We start from the raw sequence: 22,243 nt of genomic DNA, 5'->3' as shown, positions 1-22,243 counted from the left end.
AATGGTTCAAACTTCCTTAATTCAACAATCATGGTAACATACAGATCTTAGCAAATTTGAAAAAATTGGCTTGAAATCCTGGCCCTGATGAAATTATTTACAGTTTTGTCATCAGCTTGAATGATAAAATTATTTCACATTGTTTTAATCCTCTGAGACAAATGCCAAGCTGTACATTACTATGCAGGTATCCAAAGATTTTTATATCACAGATTTTCATTAATTAATTATCTGTAGCTGAGATGACTCTGCTCCTGTTTTCAGACTCAGATTGTAATTCAGTGATTTGGGGTTTTTTTCAGTAATCCAATTGCAATTTTGTGGCCTTTTCTGCAGACTTGTTTAATCAAAAAAAGAGAAATTATTTTCTGGCAAGACAGCCATCTTGTCTAGAGGCTGAAGTAATTAATAACAATAAGGACAACCAACCTCGGAATAGGAAAGAATCAAGTCTAATAAAAACTTCCAGTAGGAAACCATCTAATAAATACTTGTTATGCACACTGAGAAGGATCCTTGGGCTGAAATGTTGCCATAAATTATTCATATGGAAGTTTTGGACTGTAAACAAATTTATGAAGATAATGATCTCTTTGCAATTCATGAACAAAAGTGGAGGGAGGGGTCAATCCCCAGAATAAACTGCCATGTATAAATCCACCAGCTGGAGGCATAAAGTACTGATGCAGAGATTCACTGCAGAAATTGTAAAATAATCCCTTTGTGTTTTCTCCTTCCAGAAAGACAGCTTTGAAGAGCAACTGCAGAGCCAAATAATTTAGCATATCCTCATTTGCTGCTCTTGACCAGAGCAGTAATCACAAGTTAGAAATCAAAGCCTTTGGACTATAATGGGTGAATCAAATGAAAACTGTGCACAGCATTAGCCTGTGCCTGCTTAAAACTAACAGCAAGCAAGCGTGAAACCTTCGTCAGTACAGACCGCAAGGGGTTGTTGCAACTTTGGGAAACACTGATGTTCATTTCTGTTTGATGTACCAAACTGCTTTTCCTCAATTGAGGATTCATACTGACTGACTAGGTGGTTTAATAAGCTGAATGAATTTCACAATGGCAAAGTTTACTTCCAGTACATTTATTTAATGGCTGAGGGAACTGATGAAAGGGAAATAAAAATCTGATGAGGAGAAAAAAAAATTAGTCTAGAATCTAGACTCCCCCAGGACAATTTCTTGTGCTTTGTATCCTCTGTACTGACAGACAACATATTTGCTTTCTAGCTAATTACCAACAAGACTAAAATTTTACATCTTTGATGTGTATGAGATCAAAGAATATTAGGAAATAAAAGTAAGATTAACATAATTGTCTTGTACAGCTATAATAAATTATGACTACATATAGAATCAGACACCCCGCTCATCAGGAAGACATAAACTAGAATCGATTGAACTATACAAGAACCTTGTTTAACTTTGTTTCCTCTGCAGCTTCTCACCTCTCCTTCACACCCACCACTGGGTCCCAGATGGAAAGCCACAAAAGAGGCTCTCTCCCAGTCTGTCTGGGGCCTATCTGACACCCATGAGATCCACAGAAGATCCTGTTTCAGTTGTAGAGCCTTAAAAAAACATAGCAGCCTTGTGCTGACATGGCAAGCCACCAGCAGGGGATGGGCTAAAGGACTTCCAGGTCCAAAATCACATATCCCTACCACATGCTTGATCTAAAGGTATAATTTCTATTGAGGTTTTCTAATTTTTTCTGCTATTGTCTCCCTAACCTGCTTGCACAGACTGAGCACCCAAACCTCTTTGGGAGCATTTTGTAGAAGTGCAACCTTTTCCTATTATGTATCTAGGACACGATTCTCATCCATCAAATCTGTGTGACAGTTAGCATGCTCAATTTAGGAAAAAAGGGAAAAAAGAGGGGAACCAATGCTTTGATGTATACCTGCATCTAATTCATCATTACCATGGTTGAAATAATGTGTTGGGAGTGTTGCATTTTCTTAAACTATCCATGAGAACAATGCTGCCCTATAATAACTGATAAACACTTGGCTTTGATTGATTTGTCTTCAGTCTTAATACACACAGCATGTTTGTTTACTCCATAAATATCTTAGTATTCCTACTTCCTCACCAGCTCAACTATGAGAAAAAAAAAATCAAAGGCAGCCAAAAGTAAGTGCCTTGTAAGAGTAAAATTGGGTGGGAATGTTTGGATCGCTCCAGCTCATTAAGGTGAAGTGAAAGGTCTACTTCTGGCTAGGAGCTGTGAGCTATTCCTTCAAGCAAAAGCATTTTGAAGGTTTTATTTGTCATCAGGTGGCAGTGACAATGAAAAACGTCTATTGCACTTCAAGACAGCTGGTAATAAAGCAGCACGGGGAACGACTGACAGCATAACACTCACTATACCACTGAAGCTTCAACATTTTTACAGCCACTCAGCTGGAGTCATACCATTGTATTAAAAGTGGTGTAGGGTATAAAAAAACATTTGGTACAGAGGGGTTCTCTCCCTCCCCATTGCTGTATGAGGAATCAGTGCAACAAAATTTGGGTAAAGCGGGTCTTTTGCTTAATTGAATTTAGGTGTTTTTACTATATAGTTTTGCTTTAGTTCACACAAGGGCAAGCCTAAAAATGTTTCTTTCTGACAACTGCCTCATTCAGCACCCTTGCAAGCAGCTCCCAACAAATCCCAGTCTTCAAAGGCACATTGTTTTTGTTTGTTCTCATTGTAACAGATGTTTTGTATCATGCACTTCAATGAACTAATTCATCTGCAGAGGACCGCCTACTCTGGCTGGTGTGCATCCAGCTGTGGAAATAGCTCAAGTGTCATCTGTGACCACTTTCATTCCATTCTTCTGACCTCACAGGATCTCAGTGACCGCATCCAAGCCCATTAAAAATAAACAGACCTGAGAACATCCTTTTAAAAATTTTCCAGTGGAGGAGTTATGCTACTCTAGGCAGGAAGCCTTTCTGGAAAGAATGCAACTCATGCTGAAGGAAGATTCACTCAGCTCTGGAAGTCTCCTCAAAAAACATGTTGCTTTTATCATATGAACTACCCAGTCAATATTAAGAGGCACAGGAGCAATGTCATGTGTGATTTTGATGGAGCTGAGAGCTTCTGACTAACTCAGTGCCATATCAATTAGCCTGAGCACCAGACAATCAATCACCACTTCTGCTCTAAATGTGCTGCGCTCCCATTAGAAGCTGCAAATAGCGTGAGGCTACTTCATCTCAACACACTGAACCCTTTTATATACTGTGGCTCTACTGTAATATATTTCTGAAGTAGAAACAAAATCAATCTGAATTGCTCTGGAGTGGAAGCATATCCCATTAACAGCTGTGCACCAAGATTAAAATATATTAGTGGATAAAAAATAGTCTGCGTCTGTAAGAAGACAATTACTGCTTTCTTAAAAATGACCAGATGAAACATCCAATAGCAATAAAGAACAGACTTTCTGAAAATGCCTTTAAAATCAGTTGGGATCACTTCATCACAAGTCAAAACATGCCTGGGATGGTGCAACCATTCCTTGATTAGCTTCCTTAGAAGCAGGAGCAACAAGTTGCTTTCTGAATTTCTTGAGAAGTCGACTGCAGTTTTCCACAGGAAATAAGATGCTGATCATACACTTCAATACTGGGTCCACTGCATTTGCTAATTATTTTCAAACCACTTAGTCAAGTCACCCATTAAGAGGAAATGATTCAATTGCAGATCCACTGAACTGAGGAACTAGGTGACCAAAACCTCTTGTGGAGCTAGAATTATCCACCTGTGTAAGAGGGTTTGCAATACGTCAAACCAAGTAGTTAATTTTGGTTTTGAGAAGCAACTATGGCTGTAGTTAATTAGATAACATGGAAGGATTTTCAATATTGTACAACACCAATTACTGGAATATTTCAGAAACATTTCAGAAGCCTTTGAAAACCTTCAGGAAAATTAGAGCTTTATATCAATCATCAGAACTGATTAATCAGTTTCAGGAAGTTGCATTCCAAGCTCCGTATTCTGCAGAGAAAATTTTAAAACTTTCTGGCAACTATCCTATATTTTAAAGATGGTAATTCATCTTTCCACTTCAGATGAGGCATATTTTCTATAAACCAGCTATTTGGATATATCTAGGGGTCAGCTGCTTCAAGGTCTAAGCAGACCATGCAGAAGGCATGAGCAGCTGGCTGCAGCTCATGACATTTGCTGTAGTTCCTAACTCAGAGGTCAGCAAAATGGACTAGCTCACAGAGATGCTAAATAATCTCACATTAGTGTTCACTGACTTCACTGTAACTCACTGAATGGTGATACCTAGGGTACAAATGGGTGCCTGACAGAAGATTCTTTTGGGATTTTAAGCCTTTGTCTGTCCCAGATTCTAGCCTTCTGCTGATTTTGCTGTTGCTGGGTTTGTTTGGCTTGGGCTTCTACTCTGAAGCGTGTCAGAATGATAGACAGCATTCTTTAAAATAGAGAAAATACTTCTCAGAGAGAAACCACCACATTTGAGTAAAACTATTGTCCTTTAGCCCATATAACGTACAAAAGTAATGCCTGTGATGCTCCTATGACATACTGGATATTGGAATTGTTAACGTCAAAGAGTTCTGTCCCTTGCATTTATCCACAAGAATTTTACCAGCACAAAAGAGTTATAGCTTTTTAAGCTGTGAGGAGCAGAACAAATATTTCATAATGCCTGGTTACGTATTGCCCCAGCTTGGCCAAGCAGATGAAAGGAAACAACAAAGCAGTCTCATACTTCACTCGATACACTCATGGCATGTTTCTACTTACTCCTTCACTTATCTGTTGAACAAAATAACAAAAAGAAGCTCAAGGAGGATTCAAATACATTGCATATTGTGGAAGCAAGTAAATATCACCACAAACAGATCATTGCTAATCACTACACACTCTCAGAGCCATGACCTGTATCACTGATTTTTATCTGGAGGACAGATTTGAATGGCATGTAAAACTCTACAAAGAATAACAAATGTACACATTTCAAATAATGTGAGAAAGTTCTCTTCAATTTGAAACTTTCCAAGCTCTATTACAAGATATTTATAATGAGTTCACCTGGCTTACACACATATCCAATACTACTTTTTTTTCCTGAATGGATGCAGTTACACGCATTGGTACATTTATATTATCTCAGGGAAAACATCCATGGTCACTATCCAGCGAAGTTCAGAATTTCAAAGATGGGCATATCACCTGTGCAGGCCAAGTAAAATATTTTTCGAGCTATAGCCAAACCTGAACTTTGTCACCTAAGCATAAATAGAGTTGCTTTTCTATCCTGGAAAGTGTAGGCAAAGCAAAGGAAGGAGCCAAACTAGTATAGAGCTCTCAGGACCTACACCAGGTCCATGCTTTTAACAGGAACATTGGCATGGATTGAAGATGTGTTTGCTGTGTGAGTCCAAAACTGAGCTCTCAGCCATAATTCTTCTCTGTGCACCAGTGGCAGTACCAGAACTCCTTTCCAAAGAGCATCTTCTTCCCCCCTTCCTCCCTCCCATTACAATGCTCTAACCAACTGCCTAAAATTTACTTTATAGTCATCACCTGGCAGAACCATCATCCCAGAGGAGCTGAATATCTGTGAAGATATAGGTTGAAATATTATAAAACTGGCTATCAAGTGAAAGTTGAAGATGTGAACAGGGTGTTACTGTCTGCAGAAAGCAGCATGAATCCAGTGGAATTGCACAGGTCTTTCTTTTAAAATTTTTCTTATTCCTGTGCTGTTCCTGGGGGAAGATGTGGCCTGTCACAGCTTTATCTGTCATGACGAGTGCCTTTGCTTGCTTCTCTCAGAGTGGAGTTAGTGATGGAGCTAATACAGCTTTGGTACTTCCACAGACACAAATCAGTGAGATGGGGTTCTGCATCTGCTTGTCTATCAGACACACTCAAACTGCTCCTGAAAAACATCCACCACTTTCTCTCCCTGAAGAGCTGTGACAAGCACCAGGAAATGATCATTGCATCAAACACTTCATCCTCATTTAAAAAAAGTACATCTAGAGCAATCCTGTCCTTTCCACAAAAATGACATGGCCTGCCAGCAGGAAGAAATGTCAGTGGTGGAATGCATACAACCATGCTTTTCCTGGAACACTGCTTGTTCTCCTGGACCACTGAACTCTGGGCTAGCCCAGGAGCAGCTGTGGCAGTGCAGATGAACCAGATTTACAATGGTAGGTCTCTTCCCCAACCTGCCTATGGAAATTCTATCCACAACCCTGTCAGATGTGGGACATCTGTGAATGTGACACCCACCCTCTTGGCTAGAGGCAGGCAGTAGACCAGTAGTTTCCAAAGCAGCAAGCAGGAGTTTTTTATTGATAGTGCTAAAGAGGAAGGCTATCAAGCTGGGAGCTGACACAGACTCACATCCTGTGTGGATTGGGCAAAGAGGGGGTGCATAATGACTTGCAGATATCCGTACTGCAGAAGTACAAAGGCTGTTTGAAAGCAGGCTGTGTGCTGTGTGAATCATATGCAGCCCCCTTGTCCCACCACGGGGATCAGTAGCAGGGTGTCAGTCCTGTGATCCTCAGCTTGAAGTAATCATCCAAGTTATCCCAGACTGAACCCCTCACAAGGACTCCACACTCTGTGAGTTTACAGCATTTTAGGAGGCAGAAGTAGATAACTGATAATGAGGAACCCCACTGTCTTCCTGCTTTGGGATGTGCATGTAAGGTTTGCCATGCATAGAGAAAAGATAACTTCCACTCAAGTGCTTGCTCAGAAAAGCACAGTGGTGAAAGGCTACACCTGGGATTTGGGGTGGATGTAAGAGACAGGGTCTCTCCTTGGCAACAAGACCTGCAGTGACATTATCAAACATCCCAGGTAGCTTATTTAAAAGGCACAGATTGAAAAAGGCTGTCCAGAAGAAGTCCTTTAACAAGAGGCTGTAGTTAGTAACAAGAAATAACAAATTGCATTTAAACCGTGGCAAAAAGAAGTGAAATTTCAGCCCCTAATTTCCAATTTCTTGTTAACAATGGGCCATTTGATAAGAGAATCTACCCAGCTGGAAGTGCATCTCTTTGGCAGGTAGTCCAAAGGTAGTGGTTTCACTAAATAACAACTTGGCACTCCTTCAAAATTCTTCAGATTCTGTTGATCTGTCACTGTGTTACGCAACTCATTCTTCATCAATCCACTATGCAACAGCCAAAGAATGTTCAGTGTTTGTGCTATTACATTTCACTACTTGTTTTTGCAATCATGTAAGAAAGAGGTTGAAACTCTGCACTGCAGACACCACTGACTCACAACAAGAGGCTTTGTGGCAAACACTGCTGAATGCAGGACTTAATCCTAATTCACACTGCTCTGGGAGGAAAACAAGGCCACAGAGTTACAACCTAAAAACTGTAATTAAGCAATTACTCCACTTCAGTGGGAGTAAAATCAGTTTAGGAAAGATACACATAATTTGCCTCTGTACTGCAAAGTTTTGGTCAATATAATATTCTTTCTAAGGACATTTGAAATGAAAAGAAAGCATTTTACCTATCAGAGTAAAAAATTAATGTCAAATACTGTTAGATCTGACTACATTCAATAGTTTCAATAATAAGCTATTACTTATGATATCTTGAATGTTTCTAACTTCCAGGGTGTTAAACTACAGTGTACATTTATGCACTGAGATAAAAAAATAAATTGTTAGCACTGCCTCTGGAAAAATAATTTTAAAATAATTATGTTATTGAGATGTTTTAGCAGTTACAGTTGGGAAGGTGTTAATTAATCAGCCACTTACTCAGCCACCTCAATAAGTATATCAGGAAGGAACACAGAAGGGAGGAAACAAAAAAGGCAAGAAAATGCAACATTTGGAGGCCAGAAATAAGATTCACTATAAGTCTACCTGAGGCTTTGCAAATGATATTCAAAAACCTAACAAAAGTTTTCTTACTTAGATAAGTGAAAACCAAGGAGAGAACCCAGAGCTTGGCTCCCCATGCAGGGAGGATGGGGGACACATTAAGGTGTTTCAGAAGGAGCCTCCCAGCAGATTAAGGACACTCAATTTCCTACATGAGCCAGCAGACAGCAGAGGCAGCACTCAGAGAATGACTGTTTGGGCAGAAAAATGAATACAGACCAAGGAGATGAAAAACCCAGAGAAGCCACTGAACTCAAGGTGAATTGAAGAAGCAGGACTGGATCATCTCTATAGCAGAGCTGGAACATATAAGCACAGGTCCAGTGGCCAGGACTAAAGGATATTAATGAAGATAGAACATAGATATATCAAAGATGGATCTAGCTAACCTCATTTTTTAAAATAAAATGACCTATTTTCTCAACAAAGGACATGCAGCAGATCTAAACTTTATGAAGGTCAATAAAGTATTTCAGGCAGTGCTACAGCCAGAAGTTACTAAACTTTGGGGATGATAAAGGATTAACTAAAGCAGAAATTATAACAGGTTGTGTCCCAGTCCAAGGTTTCTCCTTTGCCCCGAGATCACCCCAGAGGGACACGAAGGTGGTTCAAACCCTGGTTTTCTCTGAAACAGCTGAAGAGAGATTGCTGGAGATGGTTTTCTCTTTTTCCAAGGATTGTTTATTGTTTCTTATCTCAGGGACTTTTTGCCTGGCCAGCAGGGTCTGCTCAGCCTGGCATCCATGGTGGAATCTGCCTGGTCAAGGCAGGGCTTATCTTATACAGTTAGTACTACGTATTATATGTTTGCAAAATTTTCCCAATACAATACAATTTTATTAAATGGTCCAGCCCTGACCCCATCCAATCCAAGAGTGCCAACGTGTCACCCAACATGGATGACATGGAGAATAAGAAGGAAAAGGTGTCCACCCCTCAAATTCTCCATCTTGGCCACGTGTCCCTTATCATAAACATTCCCAAAAGTCTATTTATCTACGTTCTAACAATCTAGTTTACACTTCACTAATTTTGGTAGCCTGTTTCCATTCTCTCCATGCTGACAACTTCCCCCAGGGGTTAGAATTCAGCACCTGTGACACCAGGGTCTCACTCAGAGGTCATTGAGACCCTTGCCAGGGGGGTTTTGAGACCCCCAAGGAGGCCAGGGGTACGCCCTGGGCTCCCACAAGGTTGTGCTAAAAGACAAGCTTTGCTACTTCAGTGGGAGGGTCACTAAAATCTCCATCTGATTGCTCTCATCCAGTGTTTTTAATAATTCCCTTGAAAAATATTTGGGGAAATTGTGAAATTGGAAGGCACATTAAGAAAAGTGGCAAATTAGACTATCATACAGGAAGAACTGGATTAAACAGAGCAAGGCACAAATTCATCAAGTCCATCAGGCTAACGTGGTTTCCATTATCACATAGGAACATTTGCTGGAAATGTGGAAGAAGGAGAAAACCTAGGTATGTCAGTGAATTTCAGGATGACTGCATTACCAGTTATGAGCACAAGGGAAGAAAGACATTTTACAATGCAGCGGAGTTGTCCCAGAGAAGAGAAGGAAGTATTAATTCTATTTGCACAAAAGGCTTGAATCCTGTGAGCATTGACTGCCCCAGAAAAATGAATTCAAAGTGGAATAGATCCAAAAAAGGGTCATTTTTGCAGCCAGAGGTATAAAATCCTTACATTACTGCAAATGAAGTGATGCTAACATAGTTAGCCTAAAGATGGAAATGCAGATAAAATTTTTGTCTATAAATTAATGTGGTGAACATTGAGAAGACAACAGTTCCTGAACACAGGAAGAATGTTTGACCAACAACAGATGGAGGCAAAATGAAGAGGAGCACCTTTAGGCTGGAAATTAAAAATGGAATGCTAAGCCTCAGAGCAAAGGTGTTTTGAAACAAACCTCCTGATAGGATTATCAAGGGGCATAAAATCAAACTATTTAATCAGGTTTTGCAAGGGATTTTGTAGTATGCCACTGAGATTAGCTCAGTTGGTTAGAGCATGGTGTTAATAATGCCAAGGCTGTGGTTTGGATCCCTGTATGGGCCATCCAGTGAAGAGCTGGATTTGATCATCCTTGTGGGTCTCCTCCAACTCAGAATATTTTATGATTCTGTATGGTTCCTGGAGACAGGAATTTGGAATCTTATAAACTGGTCACTAAATCCTCAGAGTATATTATTATAAATTTATACACAAGTCCTGCACTAGAAAAATCATGATGCAATTATAAGTAATACATAGATTAGCTGTTTTCCCCTACTTATGCAAATTGGTCCTTGAATACACTTGGTGTAACATAATGGTAATTTATGGAAGTGCTTTTGTTCTAAGGATTAAGAAGGTGACAGAGTCTCCTTCATCAGCTTACTGCTGCAGGCATGATTCTCTTCTAATTCTTGCTGTTTCACACCTATGCAATTCAATTCTTAGGTGAAGTTAATTCTTGATTTATACTCGTAAAAATCAGATCCAAGATTTTCTTTTGTGGCTGGGACAGGTTAATCTTAATTATTAACATGAAAACCCTAAACCCTAATAGTATCACTGTGGGGATGTGTTAAGAGGCATCAGTCAAGACAGGCCCTTGTTCCATCAGACTTTTCACAAACTTCTACTAAAAACTATTTAGCAGTATGACAGTTTTATAATCTAAATATATTGGGATTTCTAAAAAGATAAATCTGAAACTGAGTCTGAGAAAAAGATGTTTTCTCCAAGGTCAAAAAGCTGGTCAGTGTCAGATGAAAAAGTACCTGTCACTACGTGCCCTAGGCCTACATGTAGTCTTTGAAACCAGTGTGAGGAAAGGCAGGTTCAGGTCAAAAAGGAGCTACAGCTAGGATATGGCTATCAAACACATTTGTAGCTAAACAAGTATGTGTGATTGATTTCCATTTGGAATTTTCTTTCAAAACAAGTTGAAGCCTCTGGGGCAAAACTCCAAAAGAATACCGTATTTTAAAAATTAGTAAATTAATTAACTTTGAAGATTACACCTTTATTCATATATTATTTTCTCCCTACTCAATTGTTTATAAAAGGACATCTTGTCAATAGCCTAAAACTTGACTTGATCCTTCACTAACAAGAATTCACCTTTACGTCTTTGACAGGCTGTGCCAGTCTTTTAAAATCCCATTTTAGAGTTATCACAGTTATGCACTGCCCTGGCATTCCCTAGCTGTAGATCACAGGCTTTCCTCAAGATTCCTTCTGGATTTGCAGAACCTCAGAACCTGTTTCCTTCCACCAAAGATGCTCAATGCTTCTGTAAATGGAAATGCTGTAGGGATGGAGTTTGGGAGGCAGAAAGGAGATCCAGGTCCCCTTCTGCTGGTAACATCTTGTATTCTTAACTGTGCTATGGAAATGAGAACCACATCTCCATCATGGGAAAGGCACCCAGAGATCATTCCTAGCCCTGTCACCAGCCAGTGTGAAACCTCTGCTCAGACCACAGAACACATTTGAAGCTCTTTGCTGTCTGTAGCAGATGAAAATTGTTGCCTTTCCCTTCCACCACCACAGAACTTGCATGTTTGGCAATGGCACCACATGGCCACCTTTGTTACTAATGGGCTGGGGTGCTGCTTACAACCTGCCCACCATCTGATGTGTTGTAAGCCAGCAGAGCAGAGCACTCTGTGCAAGGTGGGCAACATCAGAATCAACTGCAAGACAGCAGACAGTGCTAGGCACAAAATAAGAGAAAGGTTCATGCTGGAGGGGAGATTTGAGAGGACTGTAATACGTCACATGCCTCAGCCTGTTCACAGCACATATATGCATGCATAACCAGAATGCATCATTAGGGGCAAAATACCTGATGGTGAGCTAAATTCAGCCCTCTGCTGAGCCTATTACTTTCTGCAAACTGATTAATCTAATTCTTGGCCTATCATTAATTGCATATGTTTACACAGTTCACCACTCTCTCCTGATCCTATCACAATCTGCCTACTTACTAATCTACCAAGTGCTCACCAAATGAGGAATTTTTGCTCAAAATGGCAAAGAAAACATATGAATCTTACAGATTTGTGTTCAGGATTTTGACTTAGTGTAAATATAAAACTTGATGAAAATGCAAATTGCCATGAAAACAGACATGTTACATATATTAATATGAGATAAATTAAGCATTACTGATATTCTTAGGTGATGTACATGGAGTGGGAAAAGTGAAAGCAGAATGCAGGCTTTGTACAAAATTAGACATTGATTTTTTTTAAAAATGCACTACATTCTTTCACAGAAGGTACTCTAATGTCTATTGATTAATAGTTATCTTTAAAAGAACTAGTCCCCTTTGATAAAACTGCTTTTAAACAGCTGTTGTATTAAGGTTTTTTTCTTGACAATGAAGGTTAACGGGTAAGGTTGCATCTTTTCTGTTAAAAGAAATCAATATTCCATAACCTCAACCAGAATTTCCTGGCTTCAAAAAACTCTGGGGAGCCTTTCAAATTTAGTGTCAGATGCCTTCTTTTCCAAATATCTTTTTCATTTATGTTTATAGATTTATATGAAACATAGACATTATGTTTTTTTCCACTAATGTAAATGTCTTTAAACAGACTGATGGTTTATCCATTTGGTGTTCATGCTATCTGTAGAATATTTGAAAGAAAAGAAAATTTTAGTAGAACTCTGAAGTCTTTTTAGGACAAAACAGCACACCACAAGTTCCTCAAATGCAAGGGCTTGTCTACTGGAAACATTTGTGGTTCTCCTGTCCATGTTTTCTAAGTGAATCCATATGTGGTGTGTCTTGCTGCCATCACAAAATATGCTCACTTTCACTAGGGGGCTGTAACAGAGTGTCAAAAATGTTGGCAATCTAACTTAAATATATCTTTTTTTTTTGGGATTCATAATAATTTCTACGACAGCAGAACAAAGGACTGGAGCAATACTTTGATATGATTCCAGAAGCATTGTATAATCAGACTTAAAAACCACTACACTTGAGCAGGAGATGTAACTTGGCTGAATCACTTACACCTGTTTTCTTTTAGAGGTCTAAGTTAGCTGAGCTTGGGCACTGCTTTCCTGTCCTGGGTACTCTCCCCAGCACAACAACAGCTGGCACTAAAGGAGGTCAGGAAGCACATGCTCACCTGCATCTGAAAAACCCCTTTAGGTAGCACTGAGACAACATCTGTATACAGTGTATACAACATCTGTATACAGTGGGTGCAGGGTGAGGGGGAGGCAGAAGTGACCTCATGTGAGCCTGCTTCCCCCAGAGGAACATTGCCAATTACTGCCTTGATTATCAGAGTTATAGAATTTACAGTCCTTGATTTTCTGCCTCGGGAAACACTGGAATTAAAATTGCTCAGCAGAACTTAGTCATTGGTATTTGGTTAGTTATTTCAACCTCTAAACACTTTAGCCTTAAGAGTTCAAGTAAGTTCATGTTCAAAGGATCTCTTAAAAATACACAGTTAAAAGTTGAAAGACTTGCTGAAGATTCCAATTTCTAAGGATTATTTCCTGTTTACTTTTCATACCATCTAGCTGAATTCTCACATTTCATCTTGGAAGCAGGACTCAACTGTCTGCAGAGGACATACTTTGTTTTCTTACACTCTTACAGGCAAACTTAGGATAGACTGCTGGCTCTGTTTACTAAAAAGGTAGAGCAATAAACGTGAGGTAGAAAAAGCTGTCTTGGGAGAGGGATGTGGATTGGAGCACAAGGAACTTCTTTGTTCCAGTGTGTAGGAATCAAAACACTGAAACTGCTGTGGTATTTTGGGTATTATCCAAAACAGCAGAGTCGCTAGTGAGAAAATGAAAACTGATCCATTTCAGTTGAACAATTTGTACCTTTTATGCTACTGCATTCATGCACAGCAACCAAGAGGCAAGAATCTGGAGTCCTTACTCAGCCTTGCTTCTCACCAAACTAGGGGTTTTACACTGCTTATGAAATAAGACATGTGTTTGTTGATGCTTTTAAAGACAGATGGATTCCATTCAGCCATGGGCCACAGGAAGGACGACAGAATAAAAATAATAAGGGTGTTTGTTAAGACATTGACCTTTCTAGAAGGACTGCAAGGGCTTGAGAAACTTCCAGAACAGAAGTTGTCTCCAACATACTTTATCATTATCAGTGTTACATTTTTCCATATGCTGCTCCGCTTGCACCCTTCCTGCTGCCACTGGCATAATCCTTCTTCAGCTATTATGCAGAAACTATTCCAGACTGACAAGAACATCTATCTGTGCATACTCAGTGATTACACACACAGTTTTACTTGCAAATAAAAGAGGATAAGTGTAAAACCAGTGTGCACATTGAGTATTATGGTAGCATATTTATGTTCACTAAAAAAATTGCCTTTAAAGAGGAAGGCTACATGTATTTTTCATAATAAAGATTTGAATCAAAATGTTTTGAACAAATGCCCTTATCAGTAAAAATGAGATTGTCTACATGTGAATTGACATGTAAACATGTTTTTCAAAGTATTCCCATCACTTTCAAACCTTTCAAACCCTGTAGCCTTCAGGGACTACAGGAAAATCACTGTAATATGGCAAATAAAAGTAATACGGCAAATGTTATAAGTCTCCAGAATAACTCTTATCCCATTAATGTTTTGATTCTGTCATCACTATCCATCTATCCTTATCCTGAGGCAGTAATGAAATACAAGACTTGTTTCAAACACAGAAGAGTAAGCACTGTACTTTGAAAGATACTGAGCCTGGACTACCTTCAGTGCATTAAATGTTTTGCCAATCTTTATCCAAGCTCACACTGCTATAACTCATTTGCAGCTTGTCTTCCATTAATACTCTGGGGAATGACCAGGGCACACATGGCAAAGCAATGAAACTGCCAAACTTTAGGTATTCTTACCTTGACAGGGTTAAATCAATATGGGTAAAAGTGGTGAAGGTTCAATTCACAAAAGGTGCATTTTTCAAAAGTGTCTGAATCACACATGAACCTCCAGGTAGATTTTTCATCATGCCCACATGATTCAGGAACACTGTTTTCCAAAACCCTGAAGTTTGTGTAAGCATTAAGATGTGAGAAGTTTTCATGTATGACCCTACTATGCCAATACAATCTTATTTTCAATACTAGTTACTCAGAAATAGCAGTGCTACCTCAACCTATTTGATATTATTTTTCCATGGCTCTTGGAGTAAGACCACCAAAAATCACTTAAAACCAAAAATAAAAGCCTTTAAAAATAGAATATGCATCTGTTTATTACCAACACCCTACAATATCAGTTCTGTACCTGCAGAATTCTTAACTGTCCATCTGAATTTCTCCTTTTAGGACAAAAATCTTCTGACTATTATTTTCTTAGAAAATGTAGTTTTGGTTGTTTTCTGTTTTTAAAGGTATCACAGAAGTAAGAAGACAAACAAAGCTGAGAAGTATACCAGTGTGCACAAATATTTTCCAGTTAATATATATGTCATTTTTGTTTGTTAGGGTCAGAAGTTTATCTGTTTGTAGTTAAAAAGCTACAGAAGGAATTGGAGATACAATCTTTTACAATAGTGCACTTTTTAATCCACCAAGTAAATGGATACAGAATGCACACGTGCACACATCAGGAAAACGTGGCTGAAATCAATGTGCAAAGGGAAATAAAGGACATAAATGTCTGCTGCAGGGGATATCACTGAAGAGAGAGGTTTGTATTTGCTGCACAGGGAGGGAGATGAGCTGGGCAGGCAGAGGAGGGACAGACAGGCACAGGATGGTGGTGCCATGCAGCACAGCTCTTCCCTCCTGCTGGCAAGCCTGCCAGTCTGGGGAAACACCACCCTGCCTGTGCCCAGCACACTGAGTCTCACTTTGTCTCCTCTACAGAATGGTTCTGCCCATCTTTTTGTCATGAGGGACATTACATGATGTCAAATTATACATAAATATCAAGAAGGACTTTCTGTAGGAAATGAAAAGCTAATCATCCAGTAATGTGATTTAGTGGATACTTATAATCAAAACAAAGAACTAACCACCACTGTTTGAGCAATTCAAACTGTGCTTTCTGTATGAGTTTATCTCTACTGTCAAAGAATAATAGAGGCTTAACAAAATGTTCTCCTTCCTGGGGCAAGGGGAATGTAATATTTATCTGCAGTAGCGTCCAGGGGGACATCACATGCCACAATCAATCACCTCATAAAATATTATGAAGTAAAGTGGTGGCAATTTAGATAATAACATGGAAAACTAGCTTACAAGAAGAGATAAAAAGCTAACTAAATTAGAATGTTCCCAGTTTCATCAGCTCACAGATTACCAAGACTCACATCCTTAATTCTGACAATTTTATTGCAATATTTTCTTTTTTTTTTTTTTTTTTTTTTTTGAGCTTTGGAGGTGCCTAGAATAGAGTCTACAGTTAGGCATGAATTTACAGAAAACTTAAACCTAACACAGTTTCTTTATTTTCTTTCAAAACAAAAGTCTCTGGAATTCTCTGTGTGGTAATACTCTGACAAGTTTTCAGACATTTCTAATAAAGAATTCATTTCTGAATGAAACCTGGGGAATGGTAGTTCTGCTTTTTTGCTTTTATGCTTCTTTGGTACTACATGCCTCATGTCCTCTTACTTAAGAACATAATCTTTGTAAACACATGGGAAAAATCTTTCAGAGAAGAGACTAGGATTGCTACAGAAAACACATGGAAAACAAAGGATAGCAATGACACTGGATCAGAAATGGTGCAGCACTTATCTACCATCCCTCTGCTTTCCACCCGGAATCACACTTCCTTTTTTTTTGATGTTACTCTGTGGTTAACAATGAACACCAATTTAACTCAGCATTTTGAGGGTGCCAATCTCTCTAAAAGACAGTTTTCTCTTCATGTCCTTGCTAAGAGGTAAATACATTCATCTACCTCATCACAATACCTCTCCTACACTGCAGAAAAATGTTTTGCTCAATATTGTCAAATAAAACTCGAACACACATACACACAAAATCTTGGGTTGGCAAAGTGCTTATGTTTTTCTTTTAGAAAGGGAGTCTTTCTGCAAGGATTGGAGATTTTTTGGCTTCCACAAGTCTCATAACTCATATATACACACATCTAAGACTGCTATTAAATCCAAATATTAATGTACAGGACTGATGTTAACTGTAAATTTGTTCAATTGGTTTCATCTCCCTACAAATGAATACAGCAACAGCTTTTCTCCTCTGAGATGGAAAGTTCCCCCAGGGTCTGCAGAGAGGTGCAGCACAGCAGCAACAGGAACTGGGTGCTCAGTCAGTCCCACACTATGGTCCCTGCCTTGTGAGAGAACTGAAGAACTTGCCTACATGGAGATGAGGGGTGTGGAAAGGGAACTGCAAATTGGGATGAGAGACTTGTGCAACTGAACAGATACGTAGTGGAATTATACCCAAATTGCTGTACAGCTAAATCTCACCAGAAGTTACACTACTGTGAAGTCAAAATAGTTGAATAAAAATATGAATAGCGAACAATCCTAAGCCATAGACCTTCATTTTAATTTTACTCTTGTGTAAATCAGTGTATTAATGATTATGTGGAGCATACATTTAAATTCTGATTAATGACACTGTCAAGTGGATCTGTACCTGAGACATTCATCAAAGGTAGAAATGCAACTAAAGTCATCTGTCTATAGTGGAATTAAGTATGGTGTTTTCTCCTGGTATATTGCTAATATTTAGGCAAAGTACATCAAAACTCTTCTGTGATACCAAAAAAATCAGCTGCACTACTTCTAATGAATTTTGGTTAGAAACATAATGCAGCTTTAAGTAGTTATAAATTGACAAAGGGAGAAAAAAAAAAGAGTTGACTGGACAATCATAAAGCAGATTCAGATTTGGTAGAGACTCTCTAAGACAGTTGTGTTGCACCCTTTTCCACTATGCAGAAATGCATTACTGAGGCACTGAAGGTCCTTCATATAAAACTGCACAGGACATTTTTGAAGGCTCAGCATATAAGGGAATGGCCACTTGTTGATCTGGCAATGCAAAGTACACAGTAATGCTGTTACCTTGCAGTCCCTGAAGCAGAGCTCCAGGAGCAGCACTCCAGAACTTGTCACTCTCTTACAATCAGTGCAATTAGACAATACATCACCCATCCTCCCCTTTCCACTAAATCAAACGGTGCTGCTTAGAGAAACAAAACCTCTACTGCAGAGGGCTCTTGTCACAGGGAGCAGCTGGCTGCTCTTACATGACCAGGACTTAATTGTGGCTGGAAAAGCAGAGCAAGGCTACAATGGAAGCACTTTTAGCCAGATATAACCAAGCATCCACTTACTGTTGGTTGCATAACATATGGCGGATGAGGCATCCATGAAGTACTCTGGACCTGCATATCAAATACTTTTAATTAGCATAGAAAAGTTTAAAACTTAACAATTTACTTGAAAATATTCTCCCTAGTACAACTAAGGTGCTAATTTTGACAAAAGACTTAAGTCTTATAACTCAATAGAAAATTAATTTACTCTTCATATAGTTATTGACAAAGGGAAAAGCATTCAAATTTCATTTGATAATGTTTTCCACCAAAGTCAGAAGTCTGAGTGATTGCACCACTTCTATGAATCACAACATTTTATCTTGTAAAGCAGTCTTCAATATTCCATGTTGTCCCATTTTTTCATCTGCATTGTTTGCTTTCATCCATCAATATAATCATGAACATGTCATCCAACCGACAGTGCAGGAGACATAAAATGTTCAGAGTTTACTTTCAAAAGTATCTGTATGAACTTTCAAAGGTATAACAATCTCAAGAGATCCCAGAATGACTTATTCTGTTTCCAGTAAGAACTGCAGATCTAATTCAGAGTTTTTGAAAATTATTCTAATTGAAAGCTTTCATGGTAAAGCTGGCTTAAGAAGTCTGCCCCTCCAGGATCATTCTTAGCTTGAGCATCCTGGGGTCTATTCCCACCAGAACTCCATATGCATCACCAAAGACTTTCTTTGTTGTTCTGCCTTGTGACTGCCATGTAACATATTTCAAAGATACAACAATTTTACTAACAATTGAACACATGATAGAGTGTTTGCATATTTGTGGTGGCATCTCTGAGCCATATCCCTTTTGTGTTATGTGTGAATGGCCCACATGCCATCATAACTCAGGCTCAGCCCCAAGAATTGTGTATTTTAGTTTGCTTTTGCATCAGTGTGGGCACCACAACACATAAGTACACAAAAGATGTAGCTGTGCCAGAGCCATCAGAGGACACCTGCTGTCACAGAGATGGGTGTAGCACCTCAGACTAAGCATGACCAGGGATAACAAGGAGAAAGCTGCAAGGACCCACTTCTCAGGATGTGCTTTGATTTAATTAATGAAGAAAGAGAATTAACTGTATAACAGTGTGCTCCAACATTTGTATATGTTTATCCAAGTCTATTTTTTATTGAAAAACAAGTTCAGCAAAACATCTTTAGAACCAAAATCAGCACACCCACATGCAAACACACCTCTACTACCACATTTTCTGCTGTGAATCCCCATGAGCTAAAGCACAATTGAGCTGCCACAGCTTTCTGCTGCTCATTGCTCCCACTCTTGCACCACTGCTTGTCCTCAACATGCCAAGGCAAAAGTCTTTGGGCTTACACTGCAAACTATTTAAAGGAAAATTATATGGGTAGAAAAAAAAAAAAAAAATGGTTTTGGTATAAACTCATGATACCACAAACTGATGCAATGGTTCACACCAGAATGGGAAAAGGGGAGCAAGTGTGAACTGTGGAGCAGTGATAAAAGTAAATGGCTGAACTCAGTGGCATGAATAAGAGGGAAGTAGTATGGCTCTTAAGCCAGATTTGCTACTGGGAAAATTGCATGTGAGCTGCAATTGTATATCTCTGGCATTGACTAATCTTTGCTGCTGCCATTACTGAAACTTACTGAATCTACCTGATCTAAATAATTTTGTTTGGCAAGTGCTACATAGCCATCTAAAATAAAATAACACAAGAGTCAAAGCGAATTACAAGAATCATTTATCTTTATCTTTTTATCATTGATCTTTGAAGATGAAGTTTAAAGTAGAGTAGCTCCCCAGAATTACCTGTAAGCAGTAGCATACCATCTGGAACCTTCCAGCCCCAATAAACAAACCCTAACATTCAGAACAACCCCCCCACGCAGCTTTGAAAGTTTGAGTAGCTTATTTCAGGTAAGACTCAGGGTTGGAAAAACACAGATAGTACAGGAGAGAAAAAACTAAACTTGGAAAATATATAGTCAATGACCAGCTTCTGTAAAGTGATAAGTTCCCAGACAATGGCTAATAATAAAAATATACTCTCTGGTTTTGACTTTCATCTCAGAAAGCCAAAACAAGACAATAATTTCCCAATGGAGATCTGAGAGGGATATGCTGAAAAGAGAAATTCTGAATGACGTGGCGTGTAGCAGACTAAAAAACAATTTGAGGACACATCCTCAAGTAATTTGCTTTGTCAGGGATTATTGGATAAAAATGAGTATACTTTTAAAGGATGCCATTACTGGAAAAAATACAGCTGGGGTCAAAAGATCAAAATATAATGCAGTTAACATAAATTATTAAAATAAAAAAAAAAGCTTTAAAATTATTTTGGCTAATGAAGGGGAGCCAAAATGAGGAAACAGTTTAATAAGAATTATAAGCTTCTGGTGTTGTCAACTGGAAATGAAGGAAAATGCTGTTTACCAGAGAAACTGACTGAAATTAAGAATTACAGTGGCTTTCATTACTGCTCTAAAGAATGCAGGAAGCACTTAAAACTCTACCCAATGATACCTGAATATCACTAGAGAGCCCTTTGTTTTAAGTGTGACTCAAGAACCCAAGCACTCACACAATTTTCTGTGGTGAACACTCTGCCTTCATCCACATCCAAACCATAATTAACTGGGAAACACAGCAGACAAGAGCGTATGTGACGTACCTGATATGTAGAGACAGGGGAAGCAGCAATGAATGGCGTGATTGATGTCTGTGGAATCATGCGGTTTGTTGGAATACTGTACGGTGAGGAATAAAACCTGCAAACAAGGAACAAAAGAGAGATTTTTTTGAACCTCTGGACTACTCAGGCTCTGACTAAATAATTCACTGCCTCCTGGGTAAAGACAAAAAGAGTCTACCCAGGTAATTATGTCCATCTTTTTCCAAAACTGCAATAAAAAAGATGTGATGGCTCCATTGAGCAGATCTTGAAAATGGAATGGAGGAGGAATATTTACACAGAGCATATTTTTTTTCACTTCAACTAGCACAAATATAGAACTTCACAATACAAGAAGCAATTATCTGAAATGCAAAGACAGCTGATTTTCCAGGGTGCTAGCTGGTGAAAGGAAATTTCTTACACGATATCAAAGACAACATTACTGATTTCATTTTTATACAGGGTACTGTTTTCTTTTCATATCCTAATGCTTCAGTGCTGAGAATAACACATCTTATATACATGCCTGAATTATTTTATTAAGAGGTAGCTACAAAAACTCTGGCTGAAATTTTCGTATTCATCTAGGCAGAGAGTAAAACCCCCTTTTTCTGGTGAAATGTATCAGGAATTATGAGGCTAAATGCCCCAGGCAGCACTGAAAATCTCAGATTTAGTTGCTTTTATTTCTACTGTTGCATGCTATGAACAGAAGCTGCACCATCTCTTGCTTGATGGTAATAAATGTTATATTCTTTCTTTTTCCCCGTGGGTTAATGATTATTGATAAAATTATCACTTGGAAAATATCATCACTACTGCTGGATTGTGTTAGTGCTTAATATCTGTGTGGTTGTAAAGATTTTTGCATTTGCCCTTTTTGCAGTTTTAACTGCAAAGTTGTAAGCCAGAACAATAAAATTATTTTTAAAAGTAGCTTTACAGTTGTTTAAATGCCTACATTTTGGACTCAGAGAAAAACACTCATGTGCAGTGTTCTTCTGCATGATTTAAAATTCATGCAGCTCTTTCTCATATATGATGCACCAGTAAGTACCAGAAGAATCTGCACAGTGAAGTGGATTGCATTCCCTTTCTTTTCATATTTTTCCCCCTCCCTACTCTGAGGCAATCAACAGTAGCTTTCCATGAGAGCTATGCAACAACAACAAAAAAATCATTACTGGTGTTTGTACAAGTGCTCTATTTCCTGATCATCCTGGCATCACAGATTTAGTACTAATCAGTCTAGTTCAGACTGGATGCATTCATTCTGGATGCAGGCTCAAATAACCACTGACTTCAACCAACAGCCTTGGAAAAACTGGCTGCTCTCT

General features: G+C 38.8%; 1 protein-coding gene across 4 annotated transcripts in view; it reads right to left on the bottom strand.

The window, feature by feature from the left end:
* The window catches only part of RBMS3 (RNA binding motif single stranded interacting protein 3), a gene marked incomplete at its 3' end in the record, with an annotated part of 438,647 nt that overhangs the window by 50,350 nt on the left and 366,054 nt on the right, over positions 1-22,243 (bottom strand). For all 4 annotated transcript variants that reach the window (XM_079301446.1, XM_079301447.1, XM_079301448.1 and 1 more), the window contains exons 9-10: positions 20,904-21,000; positions 18,259-18,309 (exon numbers count right to left, since the gene is read on the bottom strand). In XM_079301446.1, the coding sequence (XP_079157572.1) occupies positions 18,259-18,309; positions 20,904-21,000 (148 nt within the window). The remainder of the gene's footprint in view (positions 1-18,258; positions 18,310-20,903; positions 21,001-22,243) is intronic.

Source organism: Erithacus rubecula (assembly GCF_903797595.1).
Source record: "Erithacus rubecula genome assembly, chromosome: 3".
NCBI lineage: Eukaryota > Metazoa > Chordata > Aves > Passeriformes > Muscicapidae > Erithacus > Erithacus rubecula.
Note: the sequence above shows the minus strand (reverse complement) of the source record. Positions and strands in the feature narration are given on the sequence as shown.